The 17,278-nt window shown below is 45.9% G+C and overlaps 1 protein-coding gene across 1 annotated transcript in view; it reads right to left on the reverse strand.

Annotated features, from left to right (window-relative positions):
• Nucleotides 1-7,229: 7,229 nt before the first annotated feature.
• Nucleotides 7,230-17,278, reverse strand: part of Tulp4 (TUB like protein 4) — a 106,031-nt gene continuing 95,982 nt past the window's right edge. Inside the window, exons 13-14 of the mRNA XM_028772742.1 lie at nucleotides 13,670-16,176; nucleotides 7,230-11,746 (exon numbers count right to left, since the gene is read on the reverse strand). Coding sequence (XP_028628575.1) covers nucleotides 11,630-11,746; nucleotides 13,670-16,176 — 2,624 coding nt within the window. The 3' untranslated portion in view covers nucleotides 7,230-11,629. The remainder of the gene's footprint in view (nucleotides 11,747-13,669; nucleotides 16,177-17,278) is intronic.

Raw genomic sequence — 17,278 nt, forward strand, 5'->3', positions numbered from 1 at the left:
TCTATCTATCTATCTATCTATCTATCTATCTATCTATCTATCTATCTGTCTGTCCGTCCAATCCAATCATCCACCCACCCACCCACATGGGTGTTTTGCTTGAATGCATGTCTCTGTACCACTAGCATGTCTGATGATCACAGAGGCCAGAAAAGTGTGTAGGATCTCCTGGGTCTGGAGTTACAGTTGTGAGCTGGGAATTGAACCCAGGTCCTCTGGAAGAGCAATCACTGCTGTTAAACACCCAGCCACCTTTTCAGCCCCTCCATCTTATTTTTGGGTTCAAACAACTCTGATACCCTAGTCTCACGGAACTTTACACAACTCTTTAACCTTGAATTCTAAGGACATGGGAGACTGACCTTAGAGCCTGTGGTAATACAACAGATGATGCCCGGGCATAGGCGTTAGGAGTTCATGCATTTACTTCTGTGTTGCTAACATTCAGCCTTCCTGCTGTTTTCATACAGAACTAGAGAGGGGAAGGAACTGGGACCCAGGAGGGTAAGATGAGAGAACGCCAGCACCCTACTACCGGTTTCTGTTACCTATGAGCTTTCTGTTTGATGGCAGAAAGTCAAACTGACTTAAAGAGAAGCAAATGCTGTCTTTTCTGTAGCCTCCTGGGGCTGCTTAAACAAGAGCAAGCAGGAAGCAGGTAGCTATGCATGCCCCTAGTGTCCCCTGGCTTTAGTCCAAAGCGAAGGGCACTAGAAAGCCAAAGCAGTGCCAGCCACAGGGAGGGTGAGCATTTCCCCTGATCTGTGAGTGAGCATTTGAAGACAGAGCTTATGAAGCCCCGCTGGGATGCAGGATGCTTTTCACTGGGAAGGGCAATGGAAATCCACTTGCAGTAAGCGGCTAATACAAGGCAACAGACATAGGTAATGACAGAGCAGAGGCCGGCCCGCAGTTCTGACTTCATAAAGGATCAAGCAATGTGGTTAAGTCCACAGTAGATGTTAAGGCGGAGGTCTGGATCTGGGAGGCTTCACAGAAGCAGGGCTGAGACACAGAGCAGTGTGTGCTCAGAGTGGAGCAGCCCAGAGAAGTAGCAGGAGGGGAGACTGCATGTACAACCCGTGAGAATGGCTCTCAGACACCCAGTAGGAGTGCAGCCCTGGCTCTGTACTCGACGAGGCAGACACCAGGACCTAGGGCACAGTCCCGCTCCACCTTTGTTCCTACTGAAGTGATTCCCTTGCGAGTACTCTGCACCGAGTGTCTAGACTAATGAAGCGGCAAAGACCAGAGGCCGGGGAACTAGGAAGCTGCTACCGCTGCTGCGGTCCAGAGAGAAGTAGGAGGTTGCTGCTGCGGTCCAGGGAGGCAGCACTGGCAGCTGGAGCTAGCACAGAGTAGAGGGGAATGTAAGGATGGTGTGGAAGACATCAGCAGTGGACTTTACAAGAACAGATGTGACTTGATAGAGCAGAGGCTATCTTCGGAATGGTGGCTTTAGACAGTCCGAGGATACCAGGTCTCCTCGAACCTTCCATTGAGTTCTACCAGGTAGTATGTCATGGAACACCCTCTCTTGGACACATGATAAGACTGAGCCGAACCATTGTGATTCACTCTCGTTCTTTACAATGTCTGAAGTGCCGTCTGTTTCTCTATTAGGGTTGGCAGTACACTCTGTCTCTACTTGAAGAATGTGTGGAAGCTGGTTTTCACCAACTTAAGAAGAGTCTAGATCCCATCTGTCTGGATCATGACTTTGGCTACTTGTTATCACGTGGGACACAAATGTGTCCCTAGAAGCTACTCAAGAGGCAAGCAGAGCCTGTAGAGCCTGTCCGTTAACCAGATGCCCGGATCCAGCTGGGGGACATCAGTGGCACCAGGATTCCAATGGCACATGTCAGCCACTTGCTTCAGCTCCTCAAGTGGTTGAGTTGGCCTTCTAGTCTTGCTTCAGGTATTTAACAAAGTCAACACTTGCTGTCCTGCTCCCTGCTGACAATGTCTTTCAGTTATACTCACTTTGTGTTGATGAGGATGGATAGTCAGCCCATCATTACAAGTGGTGGAGACGGACCAGGAGTCTAACTCAGTGCCTGGCAGGCATGAGGCCTTGAGCCCCAGTCCCAGCCCTGACCCTGTGCTTTTCCTGGTGTATCGTAATTACACATCCAGTGGCCTCCTCCATACTTGAAAGCCTTATCCATAAAGTTCCACTTGGTCACCTGAACAGTGGCCACTGGCGGGGAGCATATAATTAGACATTATTGGACACTTAATCCTACTGATATTTGAGGTGTCCTCAGAAAACACTGTTTACTGTCTCATGCTTTTTTGTTTGTTTCTGATGCAACAGAAGATTTCTAGGTTATTTTTAGAAAGCAATAACAAGCGTTGTTCTTTAATAACCTTCCCCCTTAGGTTTTTATTAAGCTATGAATTTATCATGGCGCTCTACTATATGATGTAGCCCCTCTCTAGAAATGTATATCTAAGTCTTTTACAAAAATACAAACTTTTTGAGTCAAATCCTCCCAGAAAGAATCAATAAGAAATAAATTTCTTGGTTTTTGTTGTTTGAAACAGGGTCTCTCTACATAGCTCTCTCTGTCCTGGAATTCATTATGTAGACCAGGTTGGCCTTGAACTCACAGAGAGCCACCTGAATCTGGAACTAAAGACATGTACCACTAAGGCTAGCAGATATAAATTCATTTCCATTGCGTTTATACAACAAAAATGTCTTGACAGATTATAGCAGATATTTGTGGGCCTGGCACATTCTAATAACTGGAAATGGTTCTGAGAATTGGTACTTGAAGTTTCAAAGTTGTGTTGCCCTTTTGGTTTAATTAAGAGCATCTAGCTTTGGTGAGCTAAGGCTTCTTTAGTCAGTTTTCCTGGGAGGCTCCACTCTCAGGAGCCCCAGGCACGACTAGAGAAGGAAACTGACAACCAAACGGAAACCCAAATCAATACAGAAAATCACTCACTGAACCCCAATACAGAAAATCACTCACTGAACCCCAAATCAATACAGGAAAACCATTCACTGAACCCTAAATCAAACCTAAAAATCACTGAACTCCAAATCAATATAGAAACTCACTGAACCCCAAATCTATACAGAAACTCACTTTTGTTTCCTTAAGTTTGAAACCAAAAACAGTGTGAAAAGGACTGAGCCGAGAGTCATGCCTTTAAGCATAGTAGAACAGTTCAGTCTTCAGGTAGCTCAGTCAACCCAAACGGAAACTCAGCTGTACATCGGTCTTGACTCTGGTACTGAGTTTGCTGTTGTAACGCCAGTTTCTAGCAGAGATCTAGTCCATCACGCAGTAGCTGACTGGCAGGCAGAATTCCTTACCTGGAACTGAACAGGTCTGTGTGACTTAAATTTCCAAAAGCTCTTTGGTTTAGTCTGACCCATCAGGTCTTCTGGGAGTTCTATGTAAAGAACTGTAGCTCAGTTCCCCCAACAAAGACTGCTGTACCTCCCTTCCTACCAGATTCCCTCGAGCTTAAGTTACCCTTGGCAGTTTAGCACCTGTTAGAAGGTGTGGGTAAAACCAAAATGAATGTTTACCAGCTCACTCATGAGATGGGAGCCCTGTAAACAACTAGGGGAGACTCTCACCTCTGGGTGTAGCATTTGGAAACTGACAGGCTGGAAGAAGCTGAGGCTAACTCCTAGAGGCCTGGGATGACCCAGAGAGTCTAAGAGCTCAATAAATTATATATCCTGTAGCTTTTAGAACAATGGACCCTTCCCAGCCTACATGGCTGGATCTGCAGTCATCACAGACAATGACTGGGCTTGCAGAGACTTTCCTGGAACTGCTAGGGATGAGGCCCAAGCAGGGACTGGCTGTTCTAATGGATGAGTAAGGACCAGAGGAACAGTTTTACACAGCTTCCAAAAAGGAGCTAAACTTCTACCATGGGTAAGAAAGCACATTCCTAGCCTCCTACAGTCAGCAGTGGGAACTCGAGGAAGGCAGGGAACGGAAGGCAGGATCCCGATGAAGCTCAGAAAGAAAGAACATTACTTGAGAACAATCCTTCGGCAGCCAGAGCCAGAGCTTGTTGGTTATGTATGTGGGGTATGTACTCTGGTGTTTGGACTGTTTGCCTGTTCACCTGGAGAGTGAAAAACAAACAAACAAACAAACAGCAAGACAAATCAAAACCGAAAGTCAAGCAAAACGCTCGCTGGTCTGGTTCATGTTTCCAGAGCCTGTGGAAAGGAACTGCACCCACTCCTAGACCAACGTGCAAGATCCTGATAGAGAGGCCCGTGGAAGACCCTTGCAGCAGCATCTTTAAGATGCTTCATGTCAAAGTGGACTCACTAGGACCTTTAAGAAAGAACCGAGCGAGCCATGAGAGGCTCAGTTCCCACTTAAGAATGGGAAGAGTGCCAGGAAGACCCAGGCTTTCTGTTTGGGAAGCCAAGGGAAAAAGCACAAGGTACTCTCCACCCTGAAGGTTCAGAGGGTAGGGCTGGCTGGCCCTGCCAAGAGAGTAAATGGGGTAATAGTTGAGCACTGCTATGCACCCAGCCCTTATCTACCTAGCTTCTTCCATCTTTTAGGGGTGTGGCAGAGTGGTGCATGGGAGCCATAGCTGTACATCTGATGGATGACTGCAAAAGCACCGGGTGCAGCAGGAACCTGCAGGGGAGAATTAGCTAAGGGGCAAACGGCATTCCCAAGGTCCTCAAACACTGAGCTGGGAGAAGGTGCAAACTGCTCATGATGGAGAGGAGAAAAAGGCCGCAGCTGAATAAATGCTTTGCGCTTATTTCTTGTTATTACAGATAGTCATTTCGCTTTTACAGCTCTGTAATTTCCCAAGAGTTCTTACCTTGTCCCCAGGTTCAAAGTTCTAACATTTCACTGGAGGGTCCCACTCCCACTCTGGAACTGTGTCCTGGCTCTCATGTCCTACATAGCGTAGGAACACACTTCCCTGTGAAGAGAAGCAGAGAACAGGAAACCCAGAGAAGGAACTGGAAGGGGCCATGCACTACGGTCTACACCCTGCACTGGTTCTTGCTGGGCTCTGCTCCACAATGGACTACCTTCCTCACTTGAAGCCATCAGTTTGGCAGAAACTTGGACCCCAGGATGGAGGCTGCCTGGCATATGAATAGTTTTGTTTTTTCAGCACATGGTACACGTTTCAACAAAATGACCGACTAACAAATGTATATTAACCCGGGGAACACCCAGGAGTGGAGAAGCTCATTAGGAAATGTCAAGAATGGCCCGTGTGTTGACCCTCACAGGTGACCGATTACAAATAGGTCATTACTAAACAAGAGTGGGGAGCTGGGAGTCTGGCATGGTACATACCTTTAATCCCAGCATTTGGGAGGCAGAGGCAGGCGGATCTTTACAGGTGAGGCAGCCTGGTCTATGTAGCTGGTTCTAGGCCAGCTGGAGCTGTATGAAGAGACCTTTTCTTAAATGAAACAAAGAAGGGTATGAAAATCCAGAAATGAATGAAGCCTATTCACTGCTGGGACCCAGAAATCCACGATTCTGTTTCAGGACTGGTTTTCTGTCTATACAGTTCAGCAATCATTTTAACCTCGTTGATGTTCCAACTTTGTCATTATAAAAAGGAAGGTGGTGGTGCACGACTTTAATCCCATCACTTGGGAGGCAGGGGCAGGGAGATTTCTGGGAGTTCAAGGCCAGCCTGGGCTACAGAGTGAGTTCCACGACATCCAGGGCCACACAAAGAAACCCTGTCTACAAACAAACAAACAAAAAAACCCAAAGTGGTGTGTGTGTGTGTGTGTGTGTGTGTGTGTGTGTGTGTGAGGGGTATCCCCTCTCATAATGGAGTTAGGGCATCCTTCTCTTGCTAGTATCTCTACATCCTTGGGAATTTGGTAGGCAATCTTCAGGAGGTAGGCATTCCCCTTCCATACTGAGTTTTAGGGACTAGGAGACTGAAATTTATCTCCTCTTTTTCTAGGAAAAGATAACTGAGACTAATATACAGAACACATCCATTATAAAATGACTTTACAGAAAGTTTCCAAGTTTCCTTTTCAAGATGTTAAAAATACATCAAGAGGTCTGAAGAGTTGGCTCAGCGGTCAGAGCACCTTTTGCTTTTGCAGAGGAAACAGGTTTGATTCCCAGCACTCGCCTGTGGGTCACAGCTGTCCATCACGTCTAGTTCCGGGGCATCAAACACCTGCTTCTGACCTCTGCAGGCACCAGCGCACCCACATGGTATACATACATACATGCATGCAAGCAAAATACTCCTACATATAAAATAAGTTACATCCTCAAAAAGAACAAATCATTCTGGGAAAACCTGACTTGACTGAACTGTCCCAAAAACAAGTGGTAGTAGCAGAAATTTTAGACATAGCTCCTTCCAACAGACACAGGCAGGGCCTGAGTGTTAACAATGTTGGGGGGCCTGAGTGGGGGAAAGACAGGCATGATTCTGGCTAGTGGCTCTCACTACCTGGGTTAAGTGAAAATGTTATGGATATCCCCTAATGTTCACTAACACTCATAAGAAACCGGGATAGGCTTGATTCTATGCAGGCAGCTGGTCACCTTTTGATTATGTAAAGCTAGACGTACAGTCCCATAGTGACTTTCGAACAGTTCATAATTAGGTTGTGCTAGAGTTGCTACATTGTTGGCGTTCTTCTGGCTCCTCAAGCCTGAAGGGGCACCACAGTCATTCGTAACCAGACAGTGGACATGTGCTCCCAACGCTGGTTTCCCACATCCCACGACTAAGGAAGGAGGGGGCTTGCACGTACTCAGTAGTACCAGTCAGCAGCTACACTGGTGCTATTTTTAGCAAAATGGCTTTAAACTGGGCTTAATTATGTTTCCCACAAACTAAAGTACTAACATATTTAGCACCTTTGATCTTTTAGGTACTATACAGGTGCATTCATTTTTTTTCTTCCATGATATAACTAAACATTTACTAGAAAAAATTAGTTAAGAGCACAAAATCAGGTCATGCAATCTGGAAAAGTCTGCGTCATCCCAGATGACATGCACTATTAATTGGATTCTTTTAAAATCTCTAAAAAGTCAAAACAATTCACCAAGTGGGCGACGAGATGACAAGGACATTTCAAGTGTTCCCAGTCATGATGGCATTTCTCAGGGGACCCTTGAAGTAACCAGAGAGTCAGAAGTTCATGTCACTAGAGGGAGGTGATTTCTTCTCAAAGGACACAAACCCCATAATTCAAACTTGGCACACATGTAATCGATCTTTTTTGATCTGCAAAATTTTATTAAGCAATAGCTGGACAAATCTTACAATTTCAAATCATCAAGAAAAAAATGAGATTGACTCATTTCAATTTTAAAGGCAAAATAATTTGGACAAACTACATCATTCTGAATGCAAACCATTATTTCCTTCTAGAATACTTTCTGGACAATCTAGTATACAAAATACATACAAAGATAGGCAAATAAGGGAGAGCTCATTGAGATGCAATGGTGACTCTCAACAGATCTTGTCTGGAAGGTTAAAGCAAAATGCTGAATTTTAAAATGAAATAAAAAATGTTAAAAAACAAACGTTGGAGGAACCGACGTGTATAAAACAGTGCACGCTGTTCCCCAAGTGTGGGCAAGAACATGCTGGTGGTCTTGTCTGGTCTGTGACCTATGTACCCCACACTGCACATTTATGGCGATAAAAACATGACAGAGAAGGAGAAAGACAGATGCCAGCAGTAGCAATAGTAGTAAACTCGGAAATTATGTCCAACTTCATAGTACTAAAATAATGCATTTATAAACAAATGCAAACAATACACCTTTGGTAAATAATACAGTGCCTTTTCCACTCAAATGTATAACCCATGCTTTTCTACAACACAAGAAAAAAATTATCTACAATAAACAAGATTTTAAAATCCTACCCTTTCCCTTAAAATTGACTTATAAACAGAAAATACAGATACAAAGTCACAAGAGAATTGCACAAAGCTGAAGAAAATGGAAACAAAGTAAGTCACAATCCTCCAAAGTTTATCAGCTGACGATAAGGAGATCACAGTGGTGTAGACTTCTGAACTGTATGCTACCATAAGCTCCCAGGAACTCAAATGCCAGTTCAAAGCCAGCTAGTGTTGTCAACCTGTCCATGGCCCCACAGGACAGCATGGGTTCCCTTTAGTGTAGCACTATCACACATGAGCACACCAAAGGTGGGAAACCGTTACCAGCACTCTTCTTTCTGAACCCACTTCCAGTTTTATACCCAAATAATACCTTATTTTACTTGAGGACGTCCACTGAGTAGAACATACTCATAGAGGACTTCCATTGTACTTAGATTGATGCTTCTATAATTTTTAGTAGAATAAATATTATTCTAAATACATTTAGGGGTAAACCTGCTGGCTGGTTTCTGTTCCGGAGACAGTAGACAGCTTATAGACTCATGAGAACTTTTTTCTACACAGATAACCACGTTTTGAAACATACTCTCACCCTTGTGAAGGGGAAGATGAGCTGCTCAATTTTGAGCTCCCGGGCTCCTGGAGCAAGAATGTAGTGTTTACACTTGTCTAGGCATGCCTTTTCATCTAAGGGATGGACAAAAGGAGGCCAGACACCCCAGGGCCTTGCCCAAAGTCACTCTCTGTCCTTGTGGCAGGACAATTTGACCTTGAGCCCCTGACCTTTGATTACAGAATGAACATTACACAGGGTGCAGGTCTGTGGATGAAAAGTACCAAAATGCAAAAGCTTTTGCTTTGTATGCCCATTAGAGCTGAATACGTCTAGCTGTGGTGGTCCCAGTTTTCCTCGGGCTACACACTCAAATGGGTAGTGTCTATTCACCCACAGCTGGTGTTCTAATGACGCTAGAGCCAAGTAAACGTAGCACTAGTTTTCATGTTGGTTCACATACTCTTTTTCCTACAGGACTTTATGTAGTTGACTGTTTTTAATTTAGGGATCCAATGGGACATTGGGACATTCACAAAATTGCTATCAATAACCACAAAGTACCTAGAATTCTGTTACTTAGACTTAATTTGGGGAGAATGTAATCAAGAGATGTTGACTGGAAGAAGCCATTACCTTAAATGAGCCAATCACAACTGCTGCAGCCAGCAGCCTACTGCCCACGTGGAAGCTGAGACTCACTCTCTGCCTGGGCAAGGAGAGGCAGTGAGGGGCAGGCGCTCCTGCAGCTCCCAGGTCAAGCACTGTTCAAGGCCACAAGCCTACATCTCCATAGCAGAAAGTATCTTTTGGGGATTTCCTCCATATCTGTTTTTATTTAGCAAAGTTGTGAGTATAACTTTTGCATTTCTGAAAAGGCCAGTTTAACTAAAAAAACAAACAAAACCAAATCTCGACCTTGAAGATTATTCCCTAAGGGCCTCCTTTGAGACTCTCAGAGTCTCTCCCTTGAACTTGAAGATAATTCCCTAAGGGCCTCTTTTGAGACTCTCATCTCAGGCGTCTCTCCCTTCCTTGTGTCCTATCACATTTTGTTTTTAATTAACGTTTTCAAAATAAGAAATATTATCTTAGGGTATACTTTCTCAAAGAAATAGCCTATTTTGCATATAATCAATACTGAGATAAAGAATGAATTTATTTTTTTAAGGGATTAATAAGATTTTCTCCCAACTCTCAAGAAAGTTACAAATCACCCAGCCCCCCAAAAATCTTCTGTCATATTCTCTTTATTTTTTGCAGCAAAATCTATTGCCACCAAATAAGTCATTACAAAGGTACTATTTTTCTAAATAAATAATAAAATGGGCACATATCACCAATACATAGCAACAAAATAGTTCTCAAGAATACTATAAAGAGCAAGATAAATAACTATCTCTTAGACCACAAAACAAAGAAAACTGCATTTAAATTATTCCATAAACAGGCTACAACAGTATTGCACAACTAAGATAAGCACTGAGACATCTTATCAAGCTATAGGAACTTACGTAAACACAGTAACTCTGAATATACTGTTCAACTTGGTCTGGGACAACTGACCCACCTAAGAATCAGCTCCCATATTTTAAATTATAAAATGGAAAACTCCAGTATCAGCTGGGAGATATTCTTGTCCATATTTCTTTGGAATTTAGAAAAAATGAGTAATTTAATTTTGCTCAGCTAAAGGAATCAGACAGTTTCTTTTCTAATTCTTAAACCAAACATAAGGAAGAGGAGGAAGAAGAGGAGAAAGAGAAAGACGGGGAAGAAGAGGAAGAGGAAGAGGAGGAGGAAACCAAAACAATGTTTAAGCTGAAAATAATTTCCTGTAGCATCTTCCACTTGTCAGATTTCAAATAAAATCCAACTCAAAAGTCAACGCTCTTGTGCTCTGGGAACAAGCATCACAGGTAATAGCAGCAGCAACAAGAACTGGGTCGTACTACAAGGTCTAGGTATGTGCCCCCGTGTGTTCCCATGAGAAGAAATTTCGCAAAGATGCTACAGGCAGAATGAACAAAGCACAGTTTTAACACGGCTTTCCCGTGGTTCATCTTTTAGTACAGCCTACACACCCAACAACAGTTTTTTTTTCCTTTACAGCATATTGTGGAGTTTTCCCCAAAGATTTTACCATGACCCTATCTTTTAATATCCTGGGAAATGCATACTTTTTTTGATTACACTATAATTGTTGGAAAACGTTCGCATCAACTGGATTTTAATGTGGACAAGGAAAGGTGTAGCTGCAACCAAGTCTCGTTTATGTTTTAGAAAAGACAGAGCAGTAGGATCTAAAGAGAGTGGCGGCTACAGTAAACGTTCCAGATGAAAACAAGGAAGGAAGGAGAACAGAGGCTGTTTCCTGAGCCGTGGAGGGAGGGACCTGGTAACTGCACAGTCTAATGACTGTGACGTAAGCCCAGCTCTACCCCAGCCTGGACCTGCCTACTGACTGAAGTCTCTTATCTTTTTCCAAAGTCAGATGGGCTTAACCCTGACACAAGAAACCGGTGGGGTTTCCAACTAGTATCCTTGGGAAATGGTCCTTACATAAGTCACACCCGCAGCTCAGCCAGTTGTCTGCATGGGAGCCTGTCTCCATGGGCAGTATCTTCCTCACACACTGACTACCAAATCACATCGATACTGCCTTATATGAGCAGAGCACAAGGCAGTTGCATATGTGTCCCTCAGTCACCCAGGTACCTTTTAGTGAGCAGCACACATTTGTGAATGAAATGCTGTCCTCCTCAGCCCAATACAAGCTGAATCTTCCAGAGTTTTGGTTGTGTTTAAAACCTTTTTTTTCACGTGTGATAATATTGGAAGGGTAACAGAAGCCCTAACACTAACACTCCCTATAGCTAAAAGAAGAGCAAGGTTGAACAATCTGTCTTCTCTGCAAAGGCCCCTAACCCTAGTCATGAGAAGTAAATTCAGTACAACACTCTGTAGCCAAGCTACACTGCCTTCAAGAACACAAGATACCTCAAATTCTTGGCTTCCAAACACCACTCTATCAAAAGAAAAGAGACAATAAAGGCTAACTGAACAAACGACCATGCCTACAGATCTTCTGGCCTGCCGGCTTCCTCTACTGCCGTTGTCTCTGGTCTTCTCAGGTAGTAGCAGCATGAGCTCTGCCTCCAAAGGCTCCCGCCATGTCTCCACCCGCATTTGTCTCTTCATTTTAGGCGCTGAGTCACGTTGGCCAAGGCCACAGCAAAAGCCTGCACAGCTGAGAAAGGGTACTGGAAGTCCAGGATGTACGCATTACCATCAATCCGTCCAAACTGCATCACCTAGGGGAGGATGCAGGAAGCAAACACATGAAAACAAAGTGAGACAACAGCCAGTTGTGCCTGCTCCGAGGGAAGCAGAGTGCAGTCCAGGAGAGAGTTCTAGAAACTCAAGTAAGTGAATCTGCTGGGCTCCAGATCTAACTCCAGGTTTATAGGAAACAGGACAGAAGGTCATGGCTGATAATGTAAGGGGGACAGGAGCTCACATGGAGCTACAGGTAAGATAAAGTGGGCTCTCTGGGGAAAAGAAAGACTCTACACCACACCGAGAGACTTCAGAGATGTGCCAACTTTGTTAAATGTTTCTGCCTCAGAGCAGGCTTCACTGGTGACTTTCTAGAGTACCACAACTCCCTTTCCTCTATGCTCCTTGTCCTGCTCAACTTGTGACTTTGCCACTTCCTGTGACCTTAAAACATGAGATGACTGCAGTCCAGCATAGGATACACACCCATTTCCTTGTGATCTTCTCCCTTCTTACCAGTTACTTCCATGTCTCTCACTAGTCCCATCTCACTTAGGATAAGGGTTGGCAAGTTTTCTGTAAAGTGCTGTTAAACACTTTAGGCCCTGTAATTCATATGCTCTGCAGAACCACTCAATTTTGCTCATGTGAGATGAAAGTACTTGTAGAATTTATTAGGCAGAACTGTATATCAATAATACTTTATTTACAAACAGGAAAGGGACTACATGGATATACAGGCCAGTTTGTCAATTCTTGGCTTAGAAACTGCCAGGCACACAGCAGGCAGGAAAAATATTTGACGAGTTAACTAAGTAAAAATGAAATTTAAGATGGATGGGCCTCCTAGGATGGTCAGGAGATGAAGTGAGGTGGCAGGGCTACAGAGGCCACCATGCTGTGACAAGCACTGTCTTGTCATCTGTGACTTCATCTGTACCAGGGAGACTTGCTTTCTATTAGAGAACTGGAGGATGACTTAGCAATAAACACAGAGAGAAATAAGCAAACAATAATTAGATAATGAAAATATTGAGGAAAAACTCATAAAAGGTACAGCTGTGAACCACTCAGTGTAGAGGTTTGAAAGGTGTGTGTGAATGCTTAGCCATAGGAAGTATTACTATTAGGAGATCTGGCCTTGCTGTGGGGGAGGGCGAGGAGGGGAGTTATAGTCTCCTATGCTTATGCTAAGCCCAATGTGTCACAGTCGCTTTACGCCCGCAGATTGAGATGTAGAACTCTCCTTCTCCAGTACCGTGTCTGCCTGTGCGATGCCATGCTTTCACTCTGATAATAGACTAAACCTCGGCAACTGTAAGCCAGCTCCAATGAAATGGTTTCCTTTTGTAAGAGTTGCAATAGTCATGGTGCCTCTTCACAGCAGTAACACCCTAAGACACTCAGTGACATAATGCAGTCACCAATACCTAGTACTTACACTGGGAAAGTAGGGGTAGCTCTCCTGTGTACTAATGAAGTAGGGAAGGCAGGGTTGCCGACCATAACATTCTTCCATAGCTGATAACACAGCTGGGAAGGAGTACTGTATACATTACAGTCAGTCTGCCAAAACTGCATTGTCTTGGGGCCAAGGTGGTGGGAAGCAAAGGCATGAAATGAAAGAGTTGATAAGAGGTAACTAAGTTTGCCAGCTCCTGAGGGAAGCAGACAGCACAATCCACTAGAGCTACTCAGGAAGGCAACACATGATGGCTAAACTACAAGTGTCAATAAATAAGAATATATGTTTTTGCAAATATAATGACAGCAGAAAACACCGAACTTTAGGCACCTACAACTAAAGAGCAGGTGGTAAGGGGTATTCGTGGGGCTGTGCTTTCCCTTTCTAACAATCTGCCTAATGGCTCATGCATCACTTGGATTTAAATGCTTGCTCCCAGAGTTCAAGGCTCTGGCCCCGAGTGCTCAGTGACCACAGGCCACAGTCTCCTTACCTGTCGTCCCTCCAACTCAATCTGGAAGTTCTTGGCAGACTCCTGGGTCACCCTTCCTCCAAAGTCCAGCTGGTACACCTGTGTGGCTTCATTCCACAGAGGCTGCTTGTTGGCCATCACATACACAAAGCCCTGGCTGCCCAGGCGCCCATCTTCCTTCTCACTGGCTTTTCGGCACTTGAATTCCTCCAGCTCACTGGCCGTCCGCAGGCTCCTCTTGCTTTTCCACCCCTTCTTGCTGCCCTGGCTTTGGTTCATCAGCTCATCCCCACTGATGAACAGCTCGGGCTCACTCTCTGAGCTGTCCTGGAACTCGTTTGTCTTGTTCAACTTCTTTGACTTCAGTTGGTCTTTCTGACTTTTCACTTTCTTCTTCTCTCTCCCTAGGCGGGGGCTGGAGATAAGAGAATTAAAGTCACTCAAAGTCCTAGCATCCTTTTTTACTTTGCCCTCAGTGATGGCCTGAACACTTCCTTCCTCCGCTCGGCTATCCAGGCGCTTCCGGTTCTTCTTTCCAAATTTTTCTGTTCTCTGGGGAACAGGGCTTTCTGTCAGAGAGAGGACTTCTTGGAAATTGTCTGCTGTCTCTACCATCACCTCTGTGCCCATGTGGCTTTGGAGCTCGGCAGGTGGAGGGGACACAAGAGGCTTCTCCACCACTAAGTGGGGCTTGGAGGGGAGTGTGCCCTGGGTATTCTGCATGGGTGGGCAGGTTCCGTAGGGATTCCAAGGGTGCAAGGCGATGGGTGGCAGCTGTAAACTGGAGCATGTGCTGCTTCCTGGATATGTGGGGGGCAAGGTGCAATAGGAAAGGCTGGGTGGGTAGGCTGGCTGAAGTCCGACAGCAGACTCCTGTTGTGCAAACTGGGCCGGGGACAGGGCATCCTTAGGGGAGCATGGGGCTTGTACTCCAGGCAAGGAGGGGTTATTATAGCTGCCTGGATACGGCACTCCCATCCCATAGCCTGTCTGGAAGGTGGCAGTAGGGCTGGACGGAGACTTGGGAGACACAAAGGGCACTCGAGCGACATCCAGGTGCTGGCCTTGCCCTAGCATTAGAGGGGACAGTTTTAAGGGGTTGGGCACTGTAGGTTGTGCTGTCCTTTCCTGGGGAACCCAAACGTCCTCACCCAGCACAGGGTCCCACTGGTAAGGGGGAGGCCGCTTCATGGTGACAGCAGCTTCAGGAAGTGGGGGATGCCTCAGAGGCTTCTCCAGCTGACAGTGCTGAGACAGGGTCTCGTCCTCCGTGAAGGCCGAGTTGACATAGTCAGTGCGATCACGGGAGGTGTCAGGAGGGCTTAGAAGATTGTAGGAGGACTGGGAGGCCAGTGGGGAGGTGCTCATAGCATGGGCCAGGGCTGCCCCGGACTGTGAGCTGGGCCCTGCTCCACTGCACTGGCTGCAGGTGTACAGGGCAGGTGGGGGCCTTGCTGGGAGCTGTGCCACTGCCCCACCAGCACCCCCCTTAGGCTTGGCTGGGGGCTGCAGTGGGGCACGGGAGCTGTCAGCCAGCTGGGCCATCTTAAGTGCAACTTCTCGGTTGTTCCTTCGTAGGGTGGCATGGATAAGACTGTTGTCCAACCTTTGAGTAGCACTCCGCCCCTGGGCCAGCTGGCTAGCGATTTCAGGGTATGGAGGTGGGTCCCCTGTGGGGATGGAGTATCGAGGGACAGTTAGTCGGTTCAGAGTGGCACTGGTGCAGGGTTGGGGGACCTTCTTCTCAGTGGCTGTGAGTCTCAAGGTGGCAGAAGTGCCTGGGCCAGGAAGAGTATAGGTGTTCTGGGAACAGAGCATCCGAGTGCGGGGCCGGCACACCTCTTCCACATTGCCGCTGCTGTCGAAGGTGGTGATCCTCTCATAGCCTAGAGGAGGCTGGTAATGTGCTGCTGTAGGGTACAGGGAGAAGTCACCCTTCTTCAAACACACATCCACTGGGGGCTGTGGTGGTGGCAGAGGGGGTGGGGGTGCAGCCGTGGTAGGGGCAGCAGGGATAGTTCCTGGGTACGGGGGTGGGGGATTCATCTTTGCCACCTGGACCTCCTGCGGGGCACTGAAAACCACCGCATCCCCCTCGGCAGCCAGCTGAGGCACGGGCCGCAGGGCCTTGGCTGGCTTCTGCAGGTGCTCATGGTCCCGATCTCCATGGTCCACCGCAGACAGCTGCATAGGCCCCGGTGGCGGTGGCGGTGGCGGCAAAGGCAACTGAGGAGGATTCTGAATGATACGGCCCATTTCTACACCTCCAAAGATGACCTGTCCAGGATTGGAGTACCGACTGGAGACTGGGTACTGGGTAGCAGCATCACCTGCATGCTCTACTGACCCTACAGCTGTTGTCTGATTGGTCAAGACATCCAACTGCACATTTTGATTGGCCAGCAGAGACTGCACCAGCCCTATGCTCTGTGTGGGAGACAAAGCTTGAGCAGAGCTGTGGATCGGTGCGATAGGGATGTTCACTGTACAAGGTGGGTTGTTTTCAGGGACACCCGAGGCTCCTGTAACTGTAAAGCAAACAAGCAAACAAACAAGAATTGGTTGCAAAACAGTGTCATAGAACTAGGTCAGAATAAGATACATGGTTATGTAGAGTGAAAGATTATAGATACTGGGTATATAGAATCCTTTTTAGACATATAAAATATTCTTTAGGCTTTCTTTATAAGGACATGGAAAATTTTCTGAGAAACGAGCCATGAAGCAAGCCAAGAATGTGGAAAGATCAGTCACCATTACTGGAACTGGCCGACCGCAAAGAGAAAGGAAAGAATGCAAGTGAGCTAGGTGGAACCAAGCTGGGAACCAAGCTGGGAACCAAGCTGGGAACCAAGCTGGGAACCAAGCTGGTAACTGCAGTGACAGGGCAAGGCCAAAGTAATAGGGCAGGACCACATTCTTGAGAAAGATTAGGGTACAGAGAGTTTTCACATGACCCTGACTCACGTAGGTTGGGTTCCTTTGGAATGTTCCTTTATTTTTATGTTATACCACCTTAGCAACCCCTCATCCCCCTCCCCACTCCTTGGTTTGTGGTTTTTCCCTTTAAAAACCCCTCTCAAACTGGCTGTCGGGTCGATTCAGCTCCTGCATGAGCAAACGAATTGACCGGCAGCTAGCTGTCACATGCCCAAATAAACCTCGCTATTGGTCCAGTTCACAGTGTCTCGGAGACTTGAGTGAGGGTCTCCCCTCTGCGGGGGTCTTCAGTTAAACATATCTGAACTTTTCCAAGCAAAATCTAATCACTAAGACTGAGATGTGTTTGCTTGGAGACAATGGGTCTGTTCACAAAGCTGCTTTAACATTTCTGGAAGAATAGAGCCAACTGAGGAGTGTGCAGCATGGCCTGTCTGTTGAACATGGGCTAAGGTACTGTTGAAACATCTCAATGAACATGTTTGAACCTTCTGAATTTGGTACCATGTGCTTGCATGATACCAATATACATAAATGTCTAAAGAACTCTTTAGTGGTTTTGCTTATAAAACGCCTATGTAAAATAAAGTAGAAGCACCAAAGAAAAGAATCCCCTGGAAATAGGCATATTAGCTAAATGCCTTTTGCCTATTTATTGCTTTTTAGCATTTCAAACAGTATTTAAGGCAC

This window comes from Grammomys surdaster, unplaced genomic scaffold (genome assembly GCF_004785775.1).
Source record: "Grammomys surdaster isolate TR1022 unplaced genomic scaffold, NIH_TR_1.0 218, whole genome shotgun sequence".
In the NCBI taxonomy this organism is placed as follows: Eukaryota; Metazoa; Chordata; class Mammalia; order Rodentia; family Muridae; genus Grammomys; species Grammomys surdaster.